General features: G+C 43.6%; 1 protein-coding gene across 20 annotated transcripts in view; it reads left to right on the top strand.

Annotated features, from left to right (window-relative positions):
- AAK1 (AP2 associated kinase 1) overlaps nt 1–25032 on the top strand; it is a 171749-nt gene that overhangs the window by 62567 nt on the left and 84150 nt on the right. For all 20 annotated transcript variants that reach the window (XM_059891794.1, XM_059891793.1, XM_059891798.1 and 17 more), the window contains exon 3: nt 10735–10853. In XM_059891794.1, coding sequence (XP_059747777.1) covers nt 10735–10853 — 119 coding nt within the window. The remainder of the gene's footprint in view (nt 1–10734; nt 10854–25032) is intronic.

Raw genomic sequence — 25032 nt, 5'->3', positions numbered from 1 at the left:
GTGAGAGTTGGGGTGGTAAGGAGATTGGGAGCTGGTGCACAGGTACTGGGGAAGGGGTCTAAGACCTGGGAGCTGGTGGACGGTGATGGGCAGTCCAGTCAGACATCCTGAACTTCAGAAAAAAGGCTTTAGCATGAAATGAAGTTGGAATGGGCTGTGATTAACTGTTGGGAGCTGAGAGAATGTCACCCTGCTTTCCAGGTTGGGGACTTGTCTCCCTTATAACCAGGAGGGTCGAGGAGATTAGGGTGACCTGGACAAAGCAGATGTGTTTGAAAATCAGTTCTAATGAAACCAAAGAATTGAAAACTCTTCTATTATGTACCTTTGATGTCAGTGCCTGTCCCAGGAGAACAAAAGACACAGCTTAGCCTGGCTGCTGAGCTCAAATCACCACAATAGAAAATGCTCTTTCTGAAACAGAGCTGGTTAACCTGATCTTACTCTGAAAGCACAAAATGCAGAAACTGAAGTAAGCTTTGAAGCATGAAGTTAGAATGGAATGCTCTGGAATTAACAGTTGGAAGCTAAAAGAATGTCAGCCAAACTTTGACTTCGCAGTTCTTTGGAGAAAGTGGGCGAGTAACACACATGGAGTGTTGGTGGAGGGACCTCCCTGGTGGTCCAGTGGTTAAGAATCCTCCTTGCAATGCAGGGGATGCTGGTTTGATCCCTGGTTGGGGAACTAAAATCCCATATACCTCAGAGCCGCTAAGCCCACGTGTCTTGACTAGAGAGCTCCTGTACCACTAACTACAGAGCCCACAGGCTCTAGAGTCTGCGCCCTGCAGTGAAGAGCCTGCATGCTGCAGCTGAGACCCAAGGCAGCCAACAATAAAATAAGTATTAAAAACAAAGTGTTGGTGGAAATGATTCGAGCTGGGGCTTGGGTGTCTGTGGTGGGAGCTGACAAACCTGGGCACAGATTCTGCGCCCTCTGGCCGGTCCCAGCTGCTCTCCAGGTTTGCACACCATTTACTAGAAGACAGCTGGCACCGATGGCTTGAGGGAGGGCGGGGGCGAGACAGTTCCTGCCCAAGAGGCTCTTCACCTCTTCAGCTGAGGGATGAGGCAGCAGTGGGCACGGGGGTTTTGATTTCTTTTCCTTCTCAACTGAAGAGGGTTTTTCTTTTCAGCTCAAGTGTTCTTTTTAAAAGAAGGAATCACTCATGGAACAAGTGGCACTCTGACAGTGCAGAGGTTTCTGTAGAGATTGCACCTGTACTCGTTACCCCAGAATACCATCCAGTGGGCTTTGTCTCAGAGGACCCATCGTTGTGCTGGGCTGTGCACTCTGGTTTTGCTCTGTGGATGGGCTGCCTCATCACCCACGGACCTTCTCAAAATGTGTCCCTTCTTCCCCTTGCTAGATTCTAACCTCCTGAAAAGCTGGCACTGTGTAGTGTGTCTCAGTTTGGTGTGGTGTGGGCTTTTTGGTTTTGTTTGCTTGTTTTTGTTGGTATCCTTAGGGTGCTGGGCAGACACCTAAGGACTGCTTATGCAGCGGGCACTGTGCTTCATGACACAGGCCACAGTGAGATAGTTGTCATCTTTGTCCTTGTGCAGTTTACAGGGTTCAGGGAAAGAAGCCATCAAACCAGGAATTAGCTACCTAAGTATTGAATTATGCTTCTGATACGTTCACAAGGAAAAGAGGAGGGTGTGTGTATAATAAGGTATGTAACCTGATCAGAAGAGGAAGGGAGTGGGGACTGGGGCAGTCAGGGGAGGTTCATTGGGGAGATGACATCGAGCCTGAAACATGAAGGATGGCTCGTGGGAGCTGCTCAGGCCAGGAATGAGGTGAATAGGGCAGAGGGAGGGATATGCATAGCCGTCTTTAGGTAGCGTGGAGCACAAGCAACATGTGGGAAGAAAACAGGCAATCATGGCTGGAACAGAGTGAGCAGTGAGAGGCTATGATGTGAATGAGGCTGGAGAGAGAGATCTCACATCATATCATGGGGTGCTTTGCGGGCCATGTCAGCCTTTGGAGTTTCCTTCTAAGGAGGGCCAGAAGCCACGTGGATTTTCAAACAGGAGAATGATACTCAATTTCTGTTTTTATAAGATCACCCTGGCTTGTAGTATAGAGAAGAGAAAATGGCTCAGCAAGACCTGAGGATATCAATGAACAAAGACCTCGGCCCTGCTGATGTCTCTCACCATTTCTGCATTTGCTAGACAGCTAATGCCATGGAAACAGTTCCGACAAGACGGCCGGGTGGCTCTGGGAAAGGCCCTTGTCTGGTCGATCTCCGATGGTGACAGTCCAGGCCCAGTGTGCTCTGGTTTTACGTGCAGTAATTCACAAGCCTCTGCTGTGTGTGAGCCAACCTGCTTTCTTTCTTTCTTTTTTAAACTTGTCATTTTACATTGCAGAATAGCCAAGTAACAATGTGGTGATCGTTTCAGGTGAGCAGCAAAGGGACTCAGCCATATATATACATGTATCCATTCTCCCCAAAACTCCCCTCCCATCCAGGCTGTCACATAACGTTGAGCAGAGCTCCCTGTGCTGTATACAGTAGGTCCTTGTTGGTTATCTGTTTTAGATGTAGCAGTGTGTACATGTTCATCCCAAAATCAACTATCCCTCCTCCTAATTTCTTAAACTCTGACCTTTTGTTCCACACAGGCAGGTACCTTCTCTGGCAGTTTTTGGGGGATGGAGGAGAATTTTGCCTAGAGAGAACCCCCGAACTGCAGATGTTCCCCAGTTGTTACAGTCCTAGAAAGGAAGAGCCAGCTGCCAGCTGCCCCGTGTTCAACCTGGGCTGTGGCTGTGATTGGGTTCTGTTGATGTTTCTGGAGCACTGTCAGAGTTTGCCAGTGTCTGACTGTGCCCACAGCTCCTGATGGGGAGAGAGGAGGTTGAGAACCCCCAGTCATCCCCCATCTGGGTGTTCTTTCTGCCTGGGGCAGGGACTGCTTTGACACGTTCCCCAGAAGGAAGCTGGCACATGGCGATTTTTAATTTGAGGCGAGTTAGGCGAGATTGACGTTAAAAAAACAAACCCCAAGTCCCCACTGAAATCAGTGTTGAACAAATGCTGCAGATTGACCTTTTCTCCTGCAGAATCTTTGCTGTGCTCCTTGCCATCTGTTATAGAGTTTAGAAAACTTTCGTTCCTTCTGAAACTTTTGGCAAAATGTGAATCAGTTGTGGATGGGTGTTTGTCAGCCTCTTGGTTGTCACTCCCTGCGGGAGCTCACAAACACTGCACCCAAGTTCTCCCTCCCACCAGGCCGGCGAGGGAGGCCAAGCCCTGGGCAGGTCCCTTGCCTTTCACCATGTCTTTTCCCATACCTTCCCTGGTAACGGAGGTGTCCTGTAGGGTCTGCTGTGGGGAGGGAAAGTCAGCAGCGAAGGAGAGTGGACAAAGTCAGGGCCAGGAATTGGTGTGCCCGGATTGCCGCCCTCTGGCCCTTCCTCTAGGTGGCAGCACTGGGAAGCCACTTGGGCTTTTCTCTGTGCCTCAGTTGCCCAGCTGGTCAAGTAGAGTTGGTCATACATGTCCCGCTACTTCACAGGACTCTCGTAAAAGTTGAAGTTGGGCTGTCTCGTTCAGTCCTAGCCTGGAAATGGGTTTCCTTGACTTGCACAGGGGTGAAGAGCTTTTCTACAGTTGTAGCCAGGATTTGAAAATCAGGAGATTTCTCCTAAAAATCGAGCTTCTTTTGGAAATCAAAAAACTTGGCAGCCCTCAGCCCACATTCCTCCATGGCAACAGCTGGCCTTCACTGAGAAGCCACTGCCTCATGAACGGGGTGTGCCCTTTCTGGTTTGCCTGGGTCCGCCCCTGCTCATGATCTCCCATCAGCAGGCTCCCTCTGTACACTTTGTTATGCCTGCACTGTCTCCCTGCTTTAGATGGTCTGTCTGGCCCCTGTAGGTATTTGAGTTTATGCCCTTTATCTCAAGAAGATACTCCAGATTTAAAACTTTAACGACATTCATTTAGATACCACTTGTATCTACCATAAATACAGAGGATTTGGGTGGGGAGGAGGTAAGGCCAGACAACCTGTATTCATCATATCCCTCCTATGGATATGATGGTGTCTCGCCTGTCATTCGGTCCTCCCCAAAGCTAAGAGGTGAATCTCAGCCGACCTTGAAAGGTGGAAGGATGGGGCCTCAGGGAGACCGTGGCTTTCCTGAGCCAGGGTTTGAACCTAACCTGCTGGACTCCACAGGAATACTCCACGGTCTCAGTATAGAGTGGATCTGGTGGCCCTGCCCCCACTCCCACCTCTGTAGCTGCCTGTGCACATATGTGTCAGTGGTAGGCTTGTAGGTAAAGGCTGTTTGTGTGACTCACAGTGCTGTACTCCTTACCTTTATATAGGGATATGGAATATTCTTTGGGTTTTTTCTCCTTTAAAGCAGAGTTTCCCCCCTTTTTTCAGAATGAATATTCAGCAGATAAAAGGAAGCTGTATGTAGAGCCACTGCAGCATCTCCTGTAATCCTAAGTCTCCGAGGGACCCATTCATTTAAATACCACTAATTTGGTCTTAATTTCTGCAGTTGAGGAAATGGAGACCAAAGAGATCCAGTAACTTATCCAGTGTTGTCCTTTCTTTTATATCTCCTGGGTTAATACCACTTTAACTGGATTCGCTCTCTGATTATTATTTGTTAATTAATTTCTGGCTGCGCTGGATCTTCATGGCAGTGCGTGGGCTTTCTCTAGTTTTGGGGTAAGGCGCTACTCTTCAGGGGCGGAGGGTGGACTTCTCATTTCGGTAGCTTCCCTTGTTGTGGGGCACGGGCTCTAGGCACGTGGTCTTCAGTAGTTGTGGCGTGGGCTCAGCTCTTTGGAGGCATATGGAATCCTCCTAGACCAGAGATTGAACCTGACTCCCCTGCACTGGCAGGCGGATTCTTATCTACTGTGCCACCAGGGAAGTCCTCTCTCTGTCTGATTCTTCAGTGAAGCTTCAGAAAGCTGTTTTATTTTATGCTAGCTTTCTGTTAGTTCCAAGAGAAACTGCATTAAGTAAATAGCAGTCATTGGGTTAAACCTTATTTTGAAAGAGAAACACAGAACGTGTAGGGTGGAGAAGTGGAGGACGTGAGCAGAGTGTGGGTCTGGGTGAAGTTTCCCTCATTGTAGTTTCCTCTGGCTCTGGTTTCTGTTTCCTTTCCTCTCACACAAGTGGAAGCCATTCCTCAAGGTGTGGATGGGACCCATGATAGGAAATGAAGTTTCCTTTTACCTTCAGGAAATAAGCAAGCCGCAGATGTTGGTAACCCAGACTCCAGGCTCGATTGCTAAATACCCACCAAAAACCTCTTTGGCAGCAAATCCAGAAACCCTGCCTCAGCACCATGATGGGCTTCTTTGTTTCACGGTCTAATCATTCTCATTGTCTGCCCAGCTGTTCCCTATCTCTGTGCATATCACTGCTCAGATCATCAGTTTGGTGCTTTCCTTCTCTTCTCACTCACCTTCCCTCCCCATCCCTCACTCCTCCTTGCTAAGTGGAGTCACTGTTGTGTTAATTCATTCAGAAGAGCCCCCAGGGCCTGGTACCACCTAGCATGATTGCTTATTTTAGATAAAGCCAGGAGCTGTACTACAGTTACTTCAAAAGCCCCATTGCCAGTGTTGAATAGCATGATCAGGCTCCTTGAGAAGGTTCTGTTTAAAAGATTTCAGTCCAGATAATGATGTTGATGACCATGATCTCCTGTTGATGTTAAAGTTGAACAAGATTTTAGCAATTATATAATCCCCTCTCTTTGTATTACAAAGGGCTTCCCTGGTGGCTCAGATGATAAAGAATCTGCCTGCAGTGCCGAAGACCTGGGTTCAATCTCTGGATTGGGAAGATCCCCTGGAGAAGGGAATGGCAACCCACTCCAGTATTCCTGCCTGAGGAATCCCATGGACAGAGGAGCCCGGCAGGCTAGAGTCCAGGGGGTCACAAATAGTTGGACATGACTGGGCGACTACACTTTCACTTTTTCTTTCATGTATTACAAATTCTCACTTTCCTTTTTTCCCTCAGAGATAGATAGCCATTTCTGTCATCTTTGCCTGAGAGGTAGAAGTCCAAGTTATCTCAGTAATTTCATTGGTGACTCGTTGATACTGTGCTCATTAAAGCCTTTTATCAGGACAGTGGTAGGAAGCAGGTAATCCTGAAGTTGAAAGATAAGCGATCTATTGGGAAATGCAAATTAAAATCACAATTAAATATCACTACACACTCAACAGAATGGCTAAAATAGGAAGACCAATAAAACCAAGTGTTGGTATTAGAACAGGGTCCATATTTCTCTCTGCGTGTGTGCTCAGTTGCTCAGTCCTGTCCAGCTCTTAGAGACCCCATGGACTGTAGCCCACCAGGCTCCTCTGTCCATGGGATTTTTCAGGCAAGAATACTGGAGTGGGTTGCCGTTTCCTTCTCCAGGGGATATTCCCCACCCAGCGATCTAACCCGAGTCTCTCATCTCTTGCATTGTGACAGGGCAATAATTAACTTGAGTTGTATAGAAGCTGCTCCTTTACATGGACCATATACTTTGGTTTTCCACAATCTCCACCACTCTCTGTAGTCTTTTCTAATCTCTCCTCATTAAGAGGAAAGCTAATTCATTTTTGAGGACTCACTATGTGTCAGGCACTGTTCTTGGGCATGAAGATACAGAGGGGAACCAAACACAAAACCTCTAATTCATATAGTGAGTGGAAAGTACCCATCTGCATCATCAGAAATTAGAGGGAGAAAGTGAGGCCAAGAGTACTGTGTATTTTAGGGAAAGTGGGAGAAAGCATGTTTCTTTGTGGAAATAAAAATATTTTTGGATTTAAAATGAATTGGTAAAAGTGAGTCTGTCAAAATTATCCTGTCCTGCCTCTTTCCCTTACCTCACATAATGGGTCAGATCCTTTTTCCTGTTACAATTCAATACATCCATGAATTTTCCTAAGAAATGGATTTCAGCAAAATCCTGAACATTATCTTAGTGTTTTAAAAAATGCCAGTAGGCAGAGCGATTGGCACAGGCTCCAGTGGGCAGACTGGCACAGGCTCTGCTGAATGTTAGCTTTTCTTCCCTCTGTGCAAACTCTCCCCAGCTCAGCTTTAGATTTTTCCATTTAATCAAGATGTAGGGATGCAACTCAGTCTTAGGTAAGCACCTCTCTTGAAGCCTGATAGCTGCCTTCTGTAATCCCCATACCCTCTTCAGCTGTGGCCGAGCCTCTTCTCACCCTGATACGCGTGGCAGATGTGGGCCTGTGGTGAAGAAGATTCGTGCTGTTTGCGCTCTACCTGAAATTTACACTCCTCTTAGTCAGCCATGTGGTGAAAGTGACTAACATCTTTAAACTGACAAATCCTATCAGGCTTCGATTTTTTCTTTTTCAAGATTTTTTTTTTTAATGTGGATCATTTTTTTAAGTCTTTATTGTCCTTGTTACAATATTATTTCTGTTTTAGTTTTTAAGCCGTGATTTAAATGCTTCTTACCTGCAAGTGCCCCTGTGGCGCTAGTGGTAAAGAACCCACCTGCCAATGCAGGAGACATAAAAGATGCAGGTTTGATCCCTGGGTTGGCAAGATTCCCTGGAGGAGGTCATGGCAACCCACTCCAGTGGTCTTACCTGGGAAATCCCATGGACAGAGGAACCTGGCGGGCTACAGTTCTTAGGGTCTTCAAGGGTCAGACACGACTGAAGCGACTTAGCATGCAGCACGTGCCTGCAAATAAGCCCCTTAATAGGCATAGATGCCTAAAACGTGGTTCTGTTTGTGGGAAGCATAGCGGCTCATTTCTTTGTCTGTAGATTAATGTTGGTCACAGATTTTGAGAGTCTGGGCTGGCATTTCTCAACCAGTTACGCTTGACTGGATCCTGCCATAGGCCTTGGAACTGATTCTCTAGTCCTGTCTGGAAATGTCATCTTGCTACCTGGTGAAGAAAGCTGCACTGCTCCCACCTGGTGGCAGTTATCTCGAATTGCTACATCACCAGCCTGCTCCTCCAGGCTCACCTTGCCCTTTGGTGGTGCCACATGTCAGAACCGTAGGAACTGGTCATTCCCAGCTTCCGTTCTGCAGCGCTGTCACGTGTCTCCTTGTGATCTAAATGAGTATTGCAGTTTTCACTAAGTGGAAAGAACACTTTTTAGATAATTAGGACAATAACACTGGTCCAGGTTCTGCCCACAACTAGCCATTGGGTCCTAAAAATGTGGTTCCTCCCCCATAAAGCAAAATGCTAGGACTTAACACTCTGTAGCAGCACTGCTCGAAGAAGGAAATGGCAACCCACTCCAGTATTCTTGCTGGGAAAATCCCATGGACAGAGAAGCCTGGCGGGCTTCCATGGGGTTGCAGAGAGTCAGACATGAATGAGCAACTGAGCACAGCACAGAAGCATGGCTGGTGCAAAGTCTGCAGTTCTGTGATTTAAAGAGAAATTCAAAATCTGTAAAAGAAATACCTACCTGTATTGTTCACACAACAATTATGATTATGCTTGGAAATTGTATAATTTATCATTTATATTAATACTATTATTTTCTCCAAGTTTAATTGCTTATAAGAGACATCATGAATTTAATGGCTTTTGAGGGGGAAAGGGAAGACAAATAGTACTGCATTAAATGTACATATTTATTAGAAGAAAATTCTGATACTAAAAATTAAAATGTAAAAATATGCATCTTAGAATTGCGTTCTTTTGCATGTGTGTTAGACTTCTATCTATTGTCGATGCATGCTAGGGTTTTAAAAATCTTTTATGGTAAGTACTCAAAATTGTAGAATTAAATCGACAGTTGAGCAGTGTGAGTGGACTTTATTATAAGAAAATGAAAAATGTTATTGAGGTACAAAAATTAGAGAGATGACAGCTGAAATGAAAGACTGGATGGTAAATTGTAGTGTTTATCTGAGTACTGAAGAGCACCATGACAGGAAATACACAAACTTGCAGTCTCTGCTAAATCATTATCAAAACGCACATTTGGAACATTTGAGTCTGTTCAAAATTTTTTTAACACAGAATTATGTGTGTGCTTTATGAAAAAATGCAACAATGCTGCATGATTAAGGTTCTCTTTGGTTGCATGGAACAGAATCCTACTCAAGTTAATTTGAAAAAGAACAGTTATTATAAAGATACAACAGGAAATACTGAGAACATCGACAGACAGCTGCTGGAGGGCTGCTGGGTCTTCAAGGATTTCGAGTGGAATGGTTGGGACCCGGGTCTTATATCACAGGCCTGAGGTCTCTATAATCACTACTAATGGCCCTGTCTCACCCCAGGACTATGCCATAACCCCAGCTCAAGTTCCTGTACTGCTGACTTCTCTCTGTGTTCAGCTCCATCCAATTAGTCATCACCTCCATGCAAAGAGGGCTTCCCTAGTAGCTCAGCAAAGAACAGCCTAGCAGTTTTTTTCAGTACCCAGGGTCAATGTGCAGGGTAGTACAAGCTAAGTTAATGCAGGTGTGTGAGCAGGCAGATAGACTAAGTCTGATGTAACTGCTGCTTATCCCAAAGCTTCACCTTTGATAGCTTTGCTGCACCTTATCTACCCAAACTCTTTTTAACAGTGGCACTGAAGGCCTCTGACAGTGTTTGAAGAGTGAGGTCAAGGTTAGGGGTTCTAAGAATTTGTGGAACACCAAAGTATAACCAGTTTAGAGCATTGAAGGATTCCTGTTCGAGTTATAGTAATCTCTTTTAATGAATTATGAACTGTGTTTTAGAGAAAGGTTAGAGCAGACATTAAAAAAATCTGCCCAGTAATCATCGTGCTTCCCTGGTGGCTGCTGCGTAGAGTAGCTCTTTCCTAACTGTGTCTGTGTCTTCTCAACAGCCCATGAAGTAGGGAGGGCAGAAGTAATCCTCCAAGTGTATTGTTGATTAGTCAGGGGATGAGGTGAGGAGGGATGAGAAGAAAGGAAGGGAAGGAGATTCTCGAAATTGATTGCCAACTATCTTAAAACGGTTTTTGAAATAATTTCCAAGCCTCTCTGTTTAAGTATTGGACTTAGGTGTTTTTTTTTTTTTTCTTTTAAAGAAGTCCTCGGTTGAATCTAATCTCTTTAAGCCTCTGTTTTCTTCAGAGAGTAATTGTCTTACAGGGAAGAATATCACCTGGCTTCATAGGATTGTGGTATGAATTAACAAGAGCTCAGAGAGCCCAGGAGAGTGATTCCCTGGTGGCTCAGACGGTAACGTGTCTGCCCGCAATGTGGGATACCCAGGTTCGATCCCTGGGTTGGGAAGATCCCTTGGAGAAGGAAATGGCAACCCACTCCAGTACTCTTGCCTAGAAAGTTCCATGGATGGAGGAGCCTGGTGGGCTACAGTCCATGGGATCACAGAGAGTCGGACACAGCTGAGTGACTTCACGACTTCATGATGACAGAGTGCCCAGGAGAGCAGTTGGAATGTAGTTGGTTCTTTTTTTTCATCTTTTCATTCATCTGTTTATCTATTATTGTTCTCCTGTTTTGTTTTGTTTTGTTTTAGATAGTTCAGGAACAGTTTTTCTGATTCTTGCTACCCTATCCCACAAACGATACCTCTGAGTCCCAGACTCTTAAGAATGCATTTTGTGCCAGACCAGCCCTAGGCCTAGCTGACGATGGCATCAGAACCATTAGCAGTGACATCAGCAGCCTGCAGCTTCATGGTCATTCGACTGACTTCTACAACATGACTTACAAGAGCTTGTGTGTGTGTTTCTCTCCCAGGTGGATTTGCCATCGTGTTTCTGGTGAGGACGAGCAATGGAATGAAATGTGCCTTGAAACGCATGTTTGTCAACAACGAGCATGATCTCCAGGTGTGCAAGAGAGAAATCCAGATAATGGTAAGGTTGCCCATCAGACTTGGGCTCACTTGTTCAAATGTTGGGGAGGGACTATGCCCTTTCATAAGAAAGCCCCGGGGGGTGCTTCTTTCCTTCCCTGAGATGACAGTGAGGCCTCACCCAAGATGGGAGTGAACAGCCAAGGGACATAGGGTGTTGCTCCTGCCTCAGTCATTCTCAGCTGGAGAGTTGAGGAGTAGAAGCATATTGAGAGAACTGACCAGTTTTCAGGTCAGAGAAATAGTTTGAGGCACTGGGAAAAACATACTTAACAGCTTGGTTCCCAGAATTATTAATAGTTACAGAGATCTGAGGTTGCCAACGAATCTCTTCTTGTAGTCTTATCATCTATCAGCTACCAGTCCTAGTTTTCAACCCTCTCAAGTCCTTCATCATTCTGTGAATGATGATGTAGTCTTCCACATCTTTGTGTTTTGTCCATGTCATCCTTCCCCCCAGAATTCTTCTTTTTCTTTCTTTTTTTTTTGCCTAGAAATGTTTATGCATACACACTCTGATTCCATTTATAAAAGGTTAAGAATAAGCAAAAGTGACCCATGGTAATAGAGATCAGAAAGTGGCTATCTGGTTGTGAGAAATTCACTAGAAAGGGGTATATGGGAACTTTCTGGGCCACGGACATTGTTCTGTATCCTGTTTTGGGGTAGTGGTTATGGCTGCACAATTGTCAGACCTCAGTTGGGCACCTTAAAATCTGTGCCTTTTATATATTAATTATATCTCACTTCATAAATCCTCAGTTTTCAGGATTTAGGTTCTTCTTGTGTTTAAAGAAAGAGACCCCATCTGTTAGATATTTGATGAAATATTTGTGGATGAAATAATGTGATTTCTTGAAATCAAATGAGTGGGTTTAGAAGAGAAACAAGATTGGCAATGAATTGATTATTGCACCAGCAGGGTGATGTGTATATGGGAGTTTGTTGGAGTGTTCGCTTTCTTTAACTTCTGTTCGACATTACACATTTAAGAAATTTGGGTAGTCCGTTATTATGCCTTTGTGTTTCCTCAGTACTTTTGTTTGTGTCAGTTATGTTCCTTATCATGTTATTTTATAAGTAATTTAGAAAGTAAGTTATTTGAAACCAGAGACTTTGTATTCCAGTACATTGCCTAACATAAAGGAACTAGTTAAACTTTGGATGAAATGAATATATGAATAATGATTGTAGCAGACGCACATGTCACCTAGGGGTGATGGCTCCTTTGTACCCTGCATTTTAATGCTCCTGGTAAGCGCATTAAGAAAGAGGTCCAGAAAATGGGTGAGTGGCAACGTGGGGATCCCCCAGGCTTTGCTTGCCATTGTGCGACTGCCCTTTCAGTGGCTGCTTGTAGAGTAACAAGTGGTACAGCTCAGGACTTTAGAGAGCCTGGTGATATGTAGATTCCATAAAGCTGAAACTATTTGGGAAGAAACTGTTGACAGAAATAAATGTTGCTGTCATCATTGCAAAGCAAGCAAAAAAACCCCCAAGGCTGATAGACATATAGTCAGGGCCGTGTGGATCTGTCCTCAGGCGCCAGTGTCCTCCCGCTGCCCGCCACTTGGCTCCCAACAGCCACGCTGCTGTGTTTCCCTTTCTCCACCCAGTGTTTCCTGGATGGTGTTCCTCCTCCCCCACCGCCCCTTTTCCTTGCTCAGCTCTCACACTCCACTTCCCCTCTTCGCTTCTGCTCTCTCCTCTGCCCAAAATGCCTTTCTCATTCATTTTCAGGTGTTAGAGTTAATCTCACTCTTTAACTTTCTCCCACTCATTCAGAAACGAGTTTGGAGGGCTTATTTTGTGCTAGGCAGGTGTTGGAGTAAAGCAACTAAGAAGTCGTGGGCCCCTTAGGAGCTCATAAATTAATGGACCTGATTTGGAATTAAATTATATGGTTCACATTCTGCGGCAGCCATGTATTAGCAATGAGAATTTGATTTTTTAGTTTATATTTTTCCAAAACTTGAACACTCAAATAATTGGAGTAAGCTTATTACAAAAAACATCAAGCAGTTCCCTGAGGGGTCCTCCTGTGCCATTGCAAGGTCCCCGAGGCCACCACTTTTAGTGGGTTCTTTTGATATATTTCTAAGTAACAAGCTGATGTTGCTAGTTGTTCTCCCCTCCCCGTCCATTTTAGGCGATATGTACTATGCAAAGTAAAAAGTTGGCGTTCTTTCATTCCCTACATGCCCTTCCCTCCAAATACTTTCATTATTCTCACTTCTATTCTTCCAAAATAGCCATAAGTTTGGCAATCTGTCATTTATGTTAATATTAGTTTTTACATTATTATGTAAGAAAACATTGTTTTTGCCGAATCTTCTAAGTGGACTATGATGACTATTCCTTTCTTTTTTATCTCCCCACTGGAATTAATCATTGTCTTTTTTTTGTTTTTTAGGTTTTTTAAATCTCAGTTTTCTGTGTGCTTTTGCACAATTTCAAACTCTCCCCCAAGTTGTTTAAATCCTTTTAAAAATACTTCTGAACATGTTCTGTTTTATCATCCTGAGGAGATCTCTGTCAGTCTTCAGACTTGATGAAATCTGAGTTGGTTGCTCTCTAGGACAGTTTACTGTCTTATCTTGGGATTTTCTAGCCATTCTTTTTGCTTCTCTTTCTTGTCAGATTTGTCGCCTCCTCTTTTCGCTCTGCTTTCTCCTTTTGGTGGAACTCGTCCTCCAGGAGCTTCCTGATGTACTGTAGGCCAGTTTTTAATAACTTGCAGGTCTGGAAGTATCTTTGTTTTACATTCACACATGTGGTAGTTTGCATGTAAAAGTCTGGATTGGAAATAGTATCATTGAGATATTGAAAGCATTGCTGTACTGTGTTTTAGCTTCATTGTTGAGTTTGGGAAATCCAAAGTCATTCTAATACCTTGTCCTTTGGCTGTGACCCATTTTCTCTGCCTAGAAATTTGTAAATTCTTTGCTTACAGTGTTACAAAATTGATGATATATCTTGGTGGGTGCGTTTTTTGATTTATTATGTTTGTTGTTTGGTGGTCTCATTTAATCTACAAACTCATATCGTTGTGTGGGGAGAGTTTCAGTTGGTCTCATTTGATGCTTTCCTTTTCTGTCTTCCTTTACTACTAGTATTTGGATGTTAGTTCTCCTGAACTGATTTTCTGACTTTTTGTTTTCTTCATTCTATTTTTCATTTCTTTGTCTTATCCTTCTACTTTCCAGCAAATTTTCTCAACTTTATATTCAACCAAACTGTTGCATTTTTTTATATATCAGGCTTTTTAATTTCTAAGACCCTTCTTTTTGGTTTTGTTTGGGATTTTGATGAAGTCCAGTTTATTAGTTTTTCCTTTGGGGGATTGTGTTTTTGGTGTAACTTCTAAGAACTCTGCCTGGCTCTCAGTCCTGAAGATTTTATTTATTTACTCTTTTCGTAAGTGTTTACATTTTGCATTTAAGTCTGTGAGCCATTTTGAGTTAACTTTAAGGCTTGAGACTTAGGGTGAAGTTTATTTTATTGTTTGTGGGTGTTCATTTGTTGAAAAGGTGCTCTTTCCTTCTTTGAGTATTCTTGTAAAAAATCAGTTGAGCTTATTTGTGAGGGTTGATCTCCAGACATTTCTCTATTTTCTGTTCTATTCCATTAATCTCTGTGTCTGTTCATCCACCAGCACCACGCAGCCTTGATTACTATAGCTTTATAATAAGTCTTGAAATCAGACTGATTCCTCCTACTTCTTTCTTTTCTGAAAATTATTTTTAATTATTCTCATTCTTTTGTCTTTTCACATAAATTTTAGAATAATCTTATCTATATCTACAGAATGTTCTGCTATAATTTCATTAAACTGGTGTATCAATTTGGGGAGAAATGACATCTTTTCTCTGTTTAGTATTCCAGTAAATGAATACGGCACCTCTCTCCATTTATTTACATCTTTGATTTCTTTCATCAACATTGTGTAGTTTTCAGCATACAGGCCTTGTATGTGTTCTGAGATTTATACCTTGGTTTTGGTTTTGAGTGAGTATAAATGGTATGGGATAATTAATTCCAGTGCTCATATTTTTACTGCTAGGATGTAGAAAATCAGTTGATTTTTCTGTGTTTATTTTGTATCTTGTAACCTTGCTGACCTTGTTTACTGGTTCTATGAATTTTTTCTCCAATCTTTAGGATTTTCTATGTACGCCACCATGTCATTGACAAATAGAGGCAGTTTTATTTTTTCCTTTCTGATATGTTTCTCTTTAACTTCCTTTTCTAACCTTACTGCACATCTCCCTCATTTAATTATTTACTCAATCATTTATTTATATCAGTTTGTTCTTAGGCATATTAATTTTGTCCTTTTTTCCCCCCTTCAATCTGTTTGCTATCTTTGGTTCATACTGGGTAATTCCTGTTGTTTCATCTTTCAGTTCACTGATTCTTTGCTCTCTCCTTTCTATTCTGCTGATGGGCCCATCCATTGTGCTTTTTGCTTTGGTTATTGCATTTTTCAGTTCTAAAATTTCCATTTGGTGGTTCTTTAGGTTTTCTGGGTTTTTGATGACACTTCTTGTTTCTTTGCTGAGGCTTTCTGTTTGTTCATTTGTTTCAAGCATGTCCTTAATTGCTGGTTTAAGCACTTTTGTCATAACTGCTTAATATAACCGGATGATTCTGTCTTTTTGAAGTGAAAGTCACTCAGTTGTGTCCGACTCTTTGTGACCCCATGGACTATACAGTTCATGGAATTCTCCAGGCCAGAGTACTGGAGTGGGTAGCCTTTCCCTTCTCCTGGGGATCTTCCCAACCCAGGAATCGAACCAGGGTCTCCTGCGTTGCAGGTGGATTCTTTACCAACTGAGCTATCAGAGAAGCCCAAATCTGTCTTCTTGGTCACCTTCATTTTGGCATCTATCGACTGCTGTCTTGTCAATAGATGTGGCTTGAGATCTTCCTAGTTCTTGGTATGACAGACAATATCAACACTTTCATATTGTGCTATGAGCTTCTGAATCTTCTGTCAACCTCTTGTTCTGCCTGGTTTCTTCTGCTCTGGCGGAGGATTGATGGGACTTGGAAAGAGCCCTCTTGTTACTACTAGGTGGAGGTAGAAGTTCAGGTTTCCTGTGGGGCCTCTGTTTTCACCCCAGAAAGTGCTTCTCATTATTACTGGATTGAGGTAAAAGTTCTAGTTTCCTGTTAGGCTTGCACCGATCCTTCCCTGGCCGGGAAGTGGGAGTGCCTTGCTGCTATCACCTCTATGGCTTCAGTGGATACCGTGGTGGTGGGAGTTGACCTTGTTACTACTTGGTGTTTGTGGAAGTCTTGACTCTCTGCTTGGCCTCCTCTCCTAGCACCTCAGAGCTGAAGGTCCTGACTCAGCCCTCTCCTGACACTGCCTACCCGGAAGGGAAGGTTGGAGGGATTTGTTGCAGACTAGTGAGGTTGGAAGTCTAGGCTCTCCATTTGGTCTTTACTGGCATGGCTGGGTCAGGGCTGTCGGTTTTTTCCATGGCTTTTGGCTGGCATAGAGCAGTTAGTTTCTATGAGTTCTGTCTTACTGGGTTGCCCCTTTTCTGGGTCTGTCTGGAGAGGGCAGACTTTTTAGGTCTGCACCCATTGGTGGTTTCAGTTTGCTGGCTTCTTCAATTTTCAGTTGGGGAAACATACGGCAAAAAGAAAACCCAGGCAGCTCACCACTGTGTTGTTCCTTGGGCCCCAAAGTTCCTATTCAGTCTGCTTTCTACTCAGCATTTCAGACTTTTGTTATTAAGTCAATTATTTTAAATTCAGTTTTATGTACAAAATAAGTGTACTTAGCAGGAGGAAATGAAAAAGTACATCTACTTCACCTTCCCAGAAGCAGAAGTCTTCTGTTTATGCCTTTTTAAAAATTAAACACTTGGACTTCCCTGATGGTACCGTGGATAGGAATCCACCTGCCAATGCAGGGGACAGAGGTTCTATCCCTGGTCTGGGAAGATTCCACATACTGTGGAGCAGCTAAGCCCGTGAGCCACAACCACTGAAGCCCGTGCACTCTAGAGCCTGGGGGCCACAACCACTGAAGCCAGTGCTCTCTAGAGCCCAGGGGCCACGACCACTGAAGCCCATGTGCTCTAGAGCCTGGGGGCCACAACCACTGAAGCCCGTGCACTCTAGAGCCTGGGGGCCACAACCACTGAAGCCCGTGCTCTCTAGAGCCCAGGGGCCACGACCACTGAAACCCATGTGCTCTAGAGCCTGGGGGCCACAACCACTGAAGCCCGTGCTCTCTAGAGTCTGGGAGCCATGACCACTGAAGCCTGTGTGCTCTAGAGCCCAGGAGCCACGACCACTGAAGCCTGTGCTCTCTAGAGCCCAGGGGCCATGACCACTGAAGCCCATGTGCTCTAGAGCCTGGGGGCCACAACCACTGAAGCCTGTGCTCTCTAGAGCCCGGGAGCCATGACCACTGAAGCCTGTGTGCTCTAGAGCCCGGGCGCCACGACCACTGAAGCCCATGCTCTCTAGAGCCCGGGGGCCACGACCACTGAAGCCCATGCGCTCTAGAGCCTGGGGGCCACAACCACTGAAGCCAGTGCTCTCTAGAGCCTGGGGGCCACGACCACTAAAGCCCGTGCACTCTAGAGCCCGGGAGCCATGACCACTGAAGCCCATGCACTCTAGAGCCTGGGGGTCACAACCACTGAAGGCCGTGCTCTCTAGAGCCTGGGAGCCATGACCACTGAAGCCTGTGTGCTCTAGAGCCCAGGGGCCATGACCACTGAAGCCCGTGCGCTCTAGAGCCTGGGGGCCACGACCACTGAAGCCCATGCACTCTAGAGCTCATGTTCCACAACTAGAGAAGCCACTGCAATGAGAAGCCCACACACTGCAGCTAGAGAAAGCTCACTCGCAACTACGAAGACCCAGTGCAGCCAAAAATAAATTACTTCATTCATTTCTAAAAATAAATACTTTACATCATTTAGTAAGGCTTTTGAAGGAAGCAGAGATAAATACACGTATTCAACTTTTGAAACAATTTGCTACTACTGTTAATCAAAAGTCCTGTGCAATATTTTTAACCGGAGAAGGCAATGGCATCCCGCTCCAGTACTCTTGCCTTGAAAATCCCATGGACGGAGGAGCCTGGTAGGCTGCAGTCCAGGGGGTCGCGAAGAGTCGGATACGACTGAGTGACTTCACTTTCACTTTTCACTTTCAGGCATTGGAGAAGGAAATGGCAACCCACTCCAGTGTTCTTGCCTGGAGAATCCCAGGGACGGGGGAGCATGGTGGGCTGCCGTCTCTGGGGTCGCACAGAGTCAGACACAACTGAAGCGACTTAGCAGCAGCAGCAGCAGACTCCAACTTCTGTCCAATAGACGCTCAGCCCTACCTCTCTGAGTTATATGTGTATATAATACATATCATTTAAATTTGCTTGAGAAAACACTGGAAGGATGGAATAGAAAGAGGAATGGCAGAAGGGAAGAAGGGAGAGAAAGGGGAGGGTTCCCTGAAGGAGATGGGGACTGGATTTGAAAATACTTGTCTGCTATGTTTTGGTTTTTGAAGTTAATGTGTTACTCATTTTTTAATTAAATTTTAAGCTGTTTTATAGTCACTTAGATGAGTAAGAAATGATCCAAAGAGCCTTCAGGTTGAGTAAGGACAAGCCATGGGCTATCACCATCATGTCCTCCTTTGGGAAGGTTTTTGGATAGGGAGCTCATGGGAGTGCCATAGATCCAGTGACTGTGGACTGTGTCATTTGAATAAAGGCATTCACCAGAGATCTGTGAGCAAGATGGAGAGTCTAGGCTGGATACTGAGTGTAATTGCTACTGTTTGTAATGGTCTCTGATCAGTGATGTGCTACTAGTTTGGAGGGAACTTTCTAAGAAAAAAGCACTGCAGCTTACCATTAACTTTGTTGTTTTACATTTAATAAATAGCTTCTACTCTAAAGAAGTAGAAGACATATCTATTAATTGTGTGCCAAGTATAAAGTTGGACAATATAATAACTGCATTGGATGATAGAACTAGGATCAAAATTATCCTTAAAATTGGAGCAATGGACTGATTATAATGAGATGAAATAGCAAGGTAAGGTCATATACTTGGGGGTTTTTTTGTTCTAATCAACCTTACAAGCACAGTTCTGGGAAGGTAGAGATTAAAAGCAGCACAAATAGAAAACGACTTAAAAGTTTTAGTGGTCAGTTAACTTGATATGATTGTATAGCATGATGTGGATGCCCCCCAAAAGGAATATAATTTTTAGTTACATTAATGGAATTAATAGAGAGTGACAGTGCTGGTCAGCTTTTCATGAGTCAGACCAGGCCTGCATATTTCATTCATTCCCTGGGGCCAGTCTTACAGAAAGGATATAGACAAAATGAAGTGTTTAAGTGTGGGAGCAGCCAAAATGGTGGTGTGACTAAAAACCATGTCAAAGGAAGTGGGTGTGTTTAACCTAGAGAAGAAAAAAACTTCTAATTTTTTTCTAAATAATAATATTTCAATAATAATAAGTCTAAATAATATTTCAGTTGTTTGGAAAGTGAAAAAATAGATGCAGCTTGTTCTTTTTGTTCTGAAGAAGACAGTCTAGAATCAGATGGTGGAAGTTTTTAGCTGGCTGTAAAGAAGTGTTGGAGAAGACTCTTGAGAGTCCCTTGGACCGCAAGAAGATCCAACCAGTCCATCCTAAAGGAGATAAGTCCTGGGTGTTCATTGGAAGGACTGATGATGAAGCTGAAACTCCAATACTTTGGCCACCGCATATGAAGAGTTGACTCATTGGAAAAGACCCTGATGCTGGGAGGGATTTGGGGCAGGAGGAGAAAGGGACGACAGAGGATGAGATGGCTGGATGGCATCACCGACTCAATGGACATGAGTTTGGGTGTTGGTGATGGACAGGGAGGCCTGGCGTGCTGCAATTCATGGGGTTGCAAAGAGTTGGACACAACTGAGCAAATGAACTGAACTGAACTGAAAGAAGATCAACAGCGATGGCTGTCTGCAGATGGGCTGAAGGCCCAAGAAAGTCACCTTAATCTAGGAAAATTTCTGGTCAAAAGGCTAGAGCAGGGATTCATGCATGGACTGCCTGACTGCTTTAGATCAGTGCTAGTCAAAAGATCTTATTTTCTTTTTCTTTACCCCCTTGTATATTTTATTTTTATTTTTTCCCATCTTATCATACTACTTTTCTTTGTAAATTGAGATTCATCCTTTTAAATATAAATATAATTTAAGTATAACTTAGGGACTTTTTTACTTACAATATCATTCACCCATCACCATTTATCAAATTCCAGAATTTTTTTTCCCATCGCCCTGAAAGGAAACCCCACACCCATTAGCAGTCACTCTCCATTCCACCTGCCCCCAGTCCTTGGCAGCCATTAATCTGCTTTCTGTTACTTATTCTGTGTATTTCTTATAAAAGGGCTCATACAATAAGATCTTGGGTCTGACATCTCTCACTTAGCTTAATGTTTTCAAAGTTTATCCGTGTTGTAGCGTTTCAGTACTTGATTCCTTACCGTGACTGTGTGATGTTCCATTTTATGGGTATGCATGCATGCATGATCAGTCGCTCAGTCGTGTCTGACTCTTGGCAATCCCATGGGCTGTAACCCATCAGGCACCTCTATCCATGGGATTTTATCCCACAAGGATACTAGAGTGGGTTGTCATTTCCTCCTCCAGGGGATCTCTCCAGCCAAAGGGTTGAACCCATGTCTCCTGCATCTCCTGTATTGGTAGGCGGGTTCTTATCACTGAGCCACCTGGGAATCCTTTATATGGATATACCACATTTTGTTTATTCTGATGGACAGCTGGGTTTTTTTCACTCTTTGACTATTATGAATAATGCTGTTACCGACATCTGTGTACAAGCTTTTGTGAACATAATGTTTCATTTCTCTTGGATATATACTTAGGGGTAAAATTACAAGGCAAAATGGTAACTTTACTTTTTCAGAAAATGCCAAACTATTTTCCATAGAAGCAGCACTATTTACATTCCTACTGGAAATGTATGCAGGTTCCAACCTCCATATCCTTACTGACACTTTTTATTGTTTCTGTGTTTTATTACAGCCATTCTAGTTGTTATGAAGTGATAATCTTATAATTTTGCTTTGCATTTTCCTAGTAATTAATGGTGTTTAGCATCTTTCCTTGTTCTTATCATATGCTCTTTGATAAGAGTCATCTGTATAAAATGGATACTAGACCCTTAGCTAGACATCCTGGAATGTGAAGTCCAGTGGGCCTTAGAAAGCATCCCTATGAACAAAGCTAATGGAGGTGATGGAATTCCAGTGGAGCTATTTCAAATCCTGAAAGATGATGCTGTGAAAGTGCTGCACTCAATATGCCAGCAAATGTGGAAAAGTCAGCAGTGGCCACAGGACTGGAAAAGGTCAGTTTTCATTCCAATCCCAAAGAAAGGCAATGCCAAAGAATGCTCAATCTACCGCACAATTGCACTCATCTCACATGCTAGTAAAGTAATGCTCAAAATTCTCCAAGCCAGGCTTCAGCAATACGTGAACCATGAACTTCAAGATGTTCAAGCTGGTTTTAGAAAAGGCAGAGGAACCAGAGACCAAATTGCCAACATCCGCTGGATCATTGAAAAAGCAAGAGAGTTCCAGAAAAACATCTATTTCTGCTTTATTGACTATGCCAAAGCCTTTGACTGTGTGGATCACAATAAACTGTGGAAAATTCTGAAAGAGATAGGAATACCAGACCGCCTGACCTGCCTCTTGAGAAACCTATATGCAGGTCAGGAAGCAACAGTTAGAACTGTTAGAACATGTTAGAACAGTTAGAACATGGAACAACAAACGGGTTCCAAATAGGAAAAGGAGTACGTCAAGGCTGTATATTGTCACCCTGCTTATTTAACTTCTGTGCAGAGTACATCATGGGAATCGCTGGGCTGGAAGAAGCACAAGCTGGAATCAAGATTTCTGCGAGAAATACCAATAACCTCAGATATGCAGATGACACCACCCTTATGGCAGAAAGTGAAGAGAAACTAAAAAGCCTCTTGATGAAAGTGAAAGAGGAAAGTGAAAAAGTTGGCTTAAAGCTCAACATTCAGAAGGCTAAGATAATGGCACCTGGTCCCATCACTTCATGGGAAATAGATGGGGAAACAGTGGAAACAGTGTCAGACTTTATTTTTTTGGGGCTCCAAAATCACTGTAGATGGTGATTGCAGCCATGAAATTAAAAGACGCTCCTTGGAAGGAAAGTTATGACCAACCTAGATAGCATATTCAAAAGCAGAGACATTACTTTGCCAACAAAGGTCCGTCTTGTCAAGGCTATGGTTTTTCCAGTGGTCATGTATGAATGTGAGAGTTGGACTGTGAAGAAAGCTGAGCACCAGAGATTTGATGCTTTTGAACTGTGGTGTTGGAGAAGACTCTTGAGAGTCCCTTGGACTGCAGGGAGATCCAACCAGTTCATTCTAAAGGAGATTAGCCCTGGGATTTCTTTGGAAGGAATGATGCTAAAGCTGAAACTCCAGTACTTTGGCCACCTCCTGTGAAGAGTTGACTCATTGGAAAAGACTCTGATGCTGGGAGGGATTGGGGGCAGGAGGAGAAGGGGACGACAGAAGATGAGATGGCTGGATGGCATCACCGGCTCGATGGACATGAGTTTGAGTGAACTCCGGGAGTTGGTGATGGACAGGGAGGCCTGGCGTGCTGCAGTTCATGGGGTCGCAGAGTCGGACATGACTGAGTGACTGAATTGAACTGAACTGGCACCCTTATCAGATGAATGATTTGCAAGTTTTTATTCCATTCTTTGCACTGTCTTTTTACTTTCTTGATAGTATCCTTTGAAGCACAAAAGTTTTTAATTTTGATGAAATGAAGTTTATCTGTTTTTTCTTTGATTGCTTATGCTTTAGGTGTCAAAATCTAAGAATCACTGACTAACCCAACATCATGAAGATTTGCACATGTATTTTCTTTGAGGAATTTTTTAGATTTGTGGTCCATTTTTGTTACTAAATTCAGGTTTGGCTGCTCAATGCTCAAAAGCAAATAATTGAGAAGCAAGTGTCAATAGAAAGGAAAGGTGTTTTAAGGACTTCCCTGGTGGTCCAGTGGCTAAGACTGTACACCCAGTGAAAGAGTCCCGGGTTTGATCCCTGGGATCAAACATGCCTAGATCCCCATGCCTCAACTAAAAGAGTCTGCATGCTGCAACTAAGACCCGGCACAGCCAAATAAATAAGTATTTTCAAAGAAGAAAAGCAAAGTGCTTTAATCAGAAAAGCTGACAGTCTCAGGAGAAGGTGGCCAGTCTGGGGAGAATATGTCCTGAGACCAACTCTGAAGGTTCTGGTCAACCATGACAGTTCATAAAGCAGGAGATGGAAGGTGGGGGAAGGAGGGAGAATCTCAGTGAATCATTAAGGCAGGAGGTTGGGTTCTGCATCTTTCTCCATTGTATGCAGGCCGCTGACTCTTCAGATGTTATCTTGGCATGTGATCTGCGAGCAAGACTGCTAAGGGGGCTGTTGGGGATAGAGAGCTAGTCATTCTTTAACTACTTAATTATTTTTTTTTTTTTATCTGGGAAAAGAATCAACAGGTTAATTAGTTTATTTCAAAGTTGGAGGGAAAGAGAAATGAGCAAACCGGAAAGGAGCAAAAGAGCTGCCCTCAGTTCCCTACGGTGCAACGTCATTCCATTTCTGTGGAATTAGGGGCAAACCCACTCCAGTGTTCTTGCCTGGAGAATCCAAGGGATGGGGGAGCCTGGTGGGCTGCCGTCTCTGGGGTCTCACAGAGTCGGACACGACTGAAGCGACTTAGCAGCAGCAGCAGGGGCAAAGGTTCATCTTCTATAACTTCTTTGTAGAAGAAATTGACATAGGGAACCATATTCTCAGAATGGAAGATATCAGCATTTCTTTGCTGACAGTTTTAGTTGCCTACTTATATAGACAGGCAGAGCAAGCTACAATTACTTTAATGCCCAGAATGATTCAGATTGTTACAAGCAATGATGTTAATCCCATTCTCTTGAGGCCTGTTCTTGGAATTGTGCTAAACATAGATTCAGTGCTGCTCAAGATGGAGCAGCTTATGTCATGGACACAGTCTGGTTCATCATGCAGTTAGTTTTTTTTTCCTCTGGTTGCAGTTATAGTATTTATAAAACAACTCAGGAGTGTGCATCAGACACTGAGTCTGTGACTCTATTGTCCTAATCATTAACTGCTTGGTTTTATACTTGGGGGAACGTGCCCTGTACGGTTCTCCTTAGTTCCATTTTGAGGAGTTGTGAGGTTTATGGTGTGAGATAGGTATCCAACTTCATTCTTTTGCATATAGATGGTCAGTTGTCCCAGCACCAGTTTGTGAAAAACACTGTTCTCTTCCTCACTGAGTCTTGGCATCATTGTCAAAAATCAGTTGTCGATCAATGTATGCTTCACGAAGATCTTGTCCTAGAACATAAATCAATGAACTGCTTCCCTCATGGGTGGAGTCTCACTAGGAAAAGAAAGTCATCTTAGTGAGCAGATTGATTTATGTCCTGGAGCAAGCTTCTTATCTCCTTATGAACTTGTTTCTACTCAGAAAATGTTTTGGACCACATTTTGAGGAGTACTGCCCTAGATCTTTGGCACTTTAGGTGCCGCTGACCAGAAACACCCTAGGCTCTATCCCAAAGCTACTGGATTAGGATCTGTTTTCAAACAGAAGCCCCCCAACCCTACCCCACCCCACCCCCCAGCCCCCAAGTAATTCACTTGCTCATTAAAGTCTGAGCAGCATGACTCTAGAATCAGACTCTAAGTGACTTTAAAGATCTGTTCTGTAAATACAGGATTAGTTAACGAGTAAGACTTGGAAAAGGGAGCATAAATGTAAGTGTAGGCAGGATTATATCTGGGACTCATGTGGTAGAAATCCACAAGGGCCTCAGATACGACAGCCTTCAGTAGAAACTCCAGCGCTAGTCCTGATCTCAAAGCGTTTCTTTTCACTATTGCACCGGATTTGATAGTTTTTGTTTGCTTGTGAATTATAGTTATAAAGGAAATTTAGAGTTATAGAGAATAGGTACAGAGAAAATTTAGAGTTATAGAGAAGAGGAGTGGGAGAGGAATAGTAAGACAGAAGACTTTTACAAAGCAACTTTGGGAAAGAA

This window comes from Bos taurus, chromosome 11 (assembly GCF_002263795.3).
Source record: "Bos taurus isolate L1 Dominette 01449 registration number 42190680 breed Hereford chromosome 11, ARS-UCD2.0, whole genome shotgun sequence".
Classification (NCBI taxonomy): Eukaryota; Metazoa; Chordata; class Mammalia; order Artiodactyla; family Bovidae; genus Bos; species Bos taurus.
This window is presented reverse-complemented; position numbering and strand designations above follow the sequence as displayed.